Source organism: Nicotiana tomentosiformis, chromosome 12, assembly GCF_000390325.3.
Source record: "Nicotiana tomentosiformis chromosome 12, ASM39032v3, whole genome shotgun sequence".
Lineage (NCBI taxonomy): Eukaryota > Viridiplantae > Streptophyta > Magnoliopsida > Solanales > Solanaceae > Nicotiana > Nicotiana tomentosiformis.
In genome coordinates this window covers 49,948,648-49,952,132 of record NC_090823.1, presented here as the reverse complement: position 1 = coordinate 49,952,132, position 3,485 = coordinate 49,948,648, and the positions used below count along the sequence as shown (strand labels likewise).

Sequence of the window (3,485 nt, the reverse complement as noted above, 5' to 3'; positions counted from 1 at the left end):
TTCAAACAAATCTGGGTATTTCTTTTTTCATCTCTTTCTCTGCCTACCAAGTGGCCTCTTCAACTTGTTGGTTTCACCATAGCAATTTCACGGAGGAAATCTCTTTATTCCTCAACTTTCGGACTTGTCTATCATGATTGAAATCCAGAATCTCCTCATAATTCAATTCTTCATTGACTTCAATAGTCTCAAGCGGGAAAATGAGCGACAGGTCTCCAACCACCGTTTCTCAACATAGACATATGAAACACCGGGTGCACTACAGACATCTCTGGAGGTAGCTCGTTCCTGTAAGCCACATGATCATTCCTCTTAATGATTCTGTACGGTCCAACATACCTCGTACTCAATTTCCCCTTCTTCCCAAATCGCATTATACCTATCATGGGAGAAACCATCATGAATACCCCTATCATCCTCTTTGAACTTCAAATATCTGCGACGCACGTCCGAATAGGATTTCTGGCAACTCTTATCAGTTTTAAACCGTTCCGTAATTATCTTAACCTTATCCATAGCCTGATGCACGAGGTTTGGTCCTATCAACTACGCTTCCCCAATTTCAAACTACCAATGGGAGATCTACATCTCCTTCCATATAAAGCTTCGAACGGCACCATTTGGATGATGGCATTGTAGCTATTGTTATATGAAAATTCAGAAATGCCATGTTTTGAAAATATTATTCCACTAACTCCCCAACGTATTGCACTATCCAAAATGTCCGTACCACTTGCTTCAAGCATGTTAGCCTACCTCGGTACCACAAATCCTCGAATCCTTGGTAGAATTTTACGGGATCTTACATCTTCCCCGTTTTGGATCATTCGTCCTCTAATGAGGGTCAAAGTCCGCCATCAGCACCTAATGTAACTTAACTCTTAATTCACACATAAGCAGTTCCAATTTTTGACTAACTCTCTAAATTTTCAAAAACTTCAGTAGAGTCTTCCCTGTATTTAGGCTTTCCACATGTCAGAGTACCAAGAAACCAATCCTAACAACATATTCATAATCCAATGACTTAACATAACATTAAAATAATACCAACCATAACCTCGTAAGCATTATACAACCAAAACGGAGCATATTTAACATAAACTGTACAAGTGGAACATAATTTCATTAATTGAGATATAAATAATTTCTTAAAACACAACTACTTAGTCATTCAAACAAATATGGGTATTTCTTCTTCATCTTTTCCTGGGCCTACCAAGTGGCCTCTTCAACTTGTTGGTTTCGCAATAGCAGTTTCACGGAGGAAAACTCTTTATTCCTCAACTTTCAGACTTGTCTATCATGATTGAAAACCAGAATCTCCTCATAAGTTAATTCTTCATTGACATCAATAGTCTCAAGCGGGAAAATAAGCGATAGGTCTCCAACCACCGTTTCTCAACATAGACACATGAAACACCAGGTGCACTACGGACATCTCTGGAGGTAGCTCGTGCCTGTAAGCCACTTGAACAATCTTCTTAATGATTCTGTACGGTCCAATATACCTCGGACTCAATTTCCCCTTCTTCCCAAATCGCATTATACCCTTCATGGGGGAAACCATCAAGAATACCCTATCATCCTCTTTGAACTTCAAATATCTGCGACGCACATCCGAATAGGACTTCTGGCAACTCTTATCAATTTTCAATCGTTTCGTAATTGTCTTAACCTTATCCGTAGCCTGATGCACAAGGTTTGGTCCTATCAACTATGCTTCCCCAATTTCGAACTACCCAATGGGAGATCTACATCTCCTGCCATATAAAGCTTCGAACAACGCCATTTGGATGATGGCATTGTAGCTATTGTTATAAGCAAATTCAGAAATGCCATGTTTTGCAAAAATTATTCCACTAACTCCCCAACGCATTGCACCATCCAATACGTTCGTACCACTTTCTTCATGCATGTTAGCCTCCCTCGGTGCCACAAATACTCGAATCCTTGGTAGAATTTTACGGGGCTTTACATCCTCCCCCGCTTTGGATAATTCATCCTCGAATGAGGGTCAAAGTCCGCCATCGGCACCCAATGTGACTTAACTCTTAATTCACACACAAGCAGTTCCAATTTTTTACTAACTCCCAAAATTTTCAAAAGTTTCGGCAGAGCCTTCCCTGTATTTAGGCCTATCCACCAGTCAGAGTACCCAGAAACCAATCCTCACAATATATTCATAATCCAATGACTTAACATAACATTAAAATAATGCCAACAATAACCTCATAAGCATTATACTACCAAAACGGAGCATATTTAACATAAACTGTACAAGTGGAACATAATTATATTAATTGAGATATAAATAATTTCTTAAAACACAGTTACTTAGTCATTCAAACAAATATGGGTATTTCTTCTTCATCTCTTCTTGGGCCTACCAAGTGGCCTCTTCAACTTGTTGGTTTTGCCATAGCAGTTTCACGGAGGAAATATCTTTATTCCTCAACTTTCGGACTTGTCTATCATGAATGAAAACCAGAATCTCCTCATAAGTCAATTCTTCATTGACTTCAATAGTCTCAAGCGGGAAAATTAGCGACAGGTATCCAACCACCTTCTTCAACATAGACACATGAAATACCAGGTGCACTAAGGACATCTCTAGAGGTAGCTCATGCCTGTAAGCCACTAGACTAATCCTCTTAATGATTCTGTACGGTCTAACATATCTCGGACTCAATTTTCCCTTCTTCCCAAATCGTATTATACCATTTATGGGGGAAACCATCAAGAATACCCAATCGTCCTCTTTGAACTCCAAATATCTGCGACGCACATCCGAATAGGACTTCTGGCAACTCTTATCAGTTTTCAACCATTCCGTAATCGTCTTAACCTCCTCCATAGCCTGATGCACGAGGTTTGGCCCTATCAACTATGCTTCCCCAATTTCCAACCATCCAATGGGAGATCTACATCTCCTGCCATATAAAGCTTCGAACGGCGCCATTTGGAATATGACATTGTAGCTATTGTCATAAGCAAATTCAGAAATGCCATGTTTTGAAAATATTATTCCACTAACTCCCCAACGCATTGCACTATCCAAAACGCATTGCACTAAGTAGTTGTGTTTTAAGAAAATATTTAGATCTCACTTAATATAATTATGTTGTTATAGACACATGAAACACCGGGTGCACTACGGACATCTCTGGAGGTAGCTCGTGCTAGTAAGCCTACCAAAAAGGAGCATCTTTAACATAAACTGTACAAGTGGAACATAATTATATTAAGTGAGATCTAAATATTTTCTTAAAACACAACTACTTAGTCATTCAAACAAATATGGGTATTTCTTCTTCATCTCTTCCTGGGCCTACCAAGTGCCCTCTTCAACTTGTTGGTTTCGCCATAGCAGTTTCACGTAAGAAATCTCTTTATTCCTTAACTTTCGGACTTGTCTATCATGAATGAAAACCAGAATCTCCTCATAAGTCAATTGTTCAGTCACTTCAATAGTCTTAAGCGGGAAA

General features: G+C 39.2%; 1 protein-coding gene across 1 annotated transcript; it reads right to left on the bottom strand.

Moving 5' to 3' along the window:
* Positions 1–2,383: 2,383 nt before the first annotated feature.
* Positions 2,384–2,854, bottom strand: LOC138902613 (uncharacterized). The gene has a single exon (XM_070190497.1). It carries the CDS (start codon positions 2,852–2,854, stop codon positions 2,384–2,386), a length of 471 nt encoding a protein of 156 aa, XP_070046598.1.
* Positions 2,855–3,485: the final 631 nt, after the last annotated feature.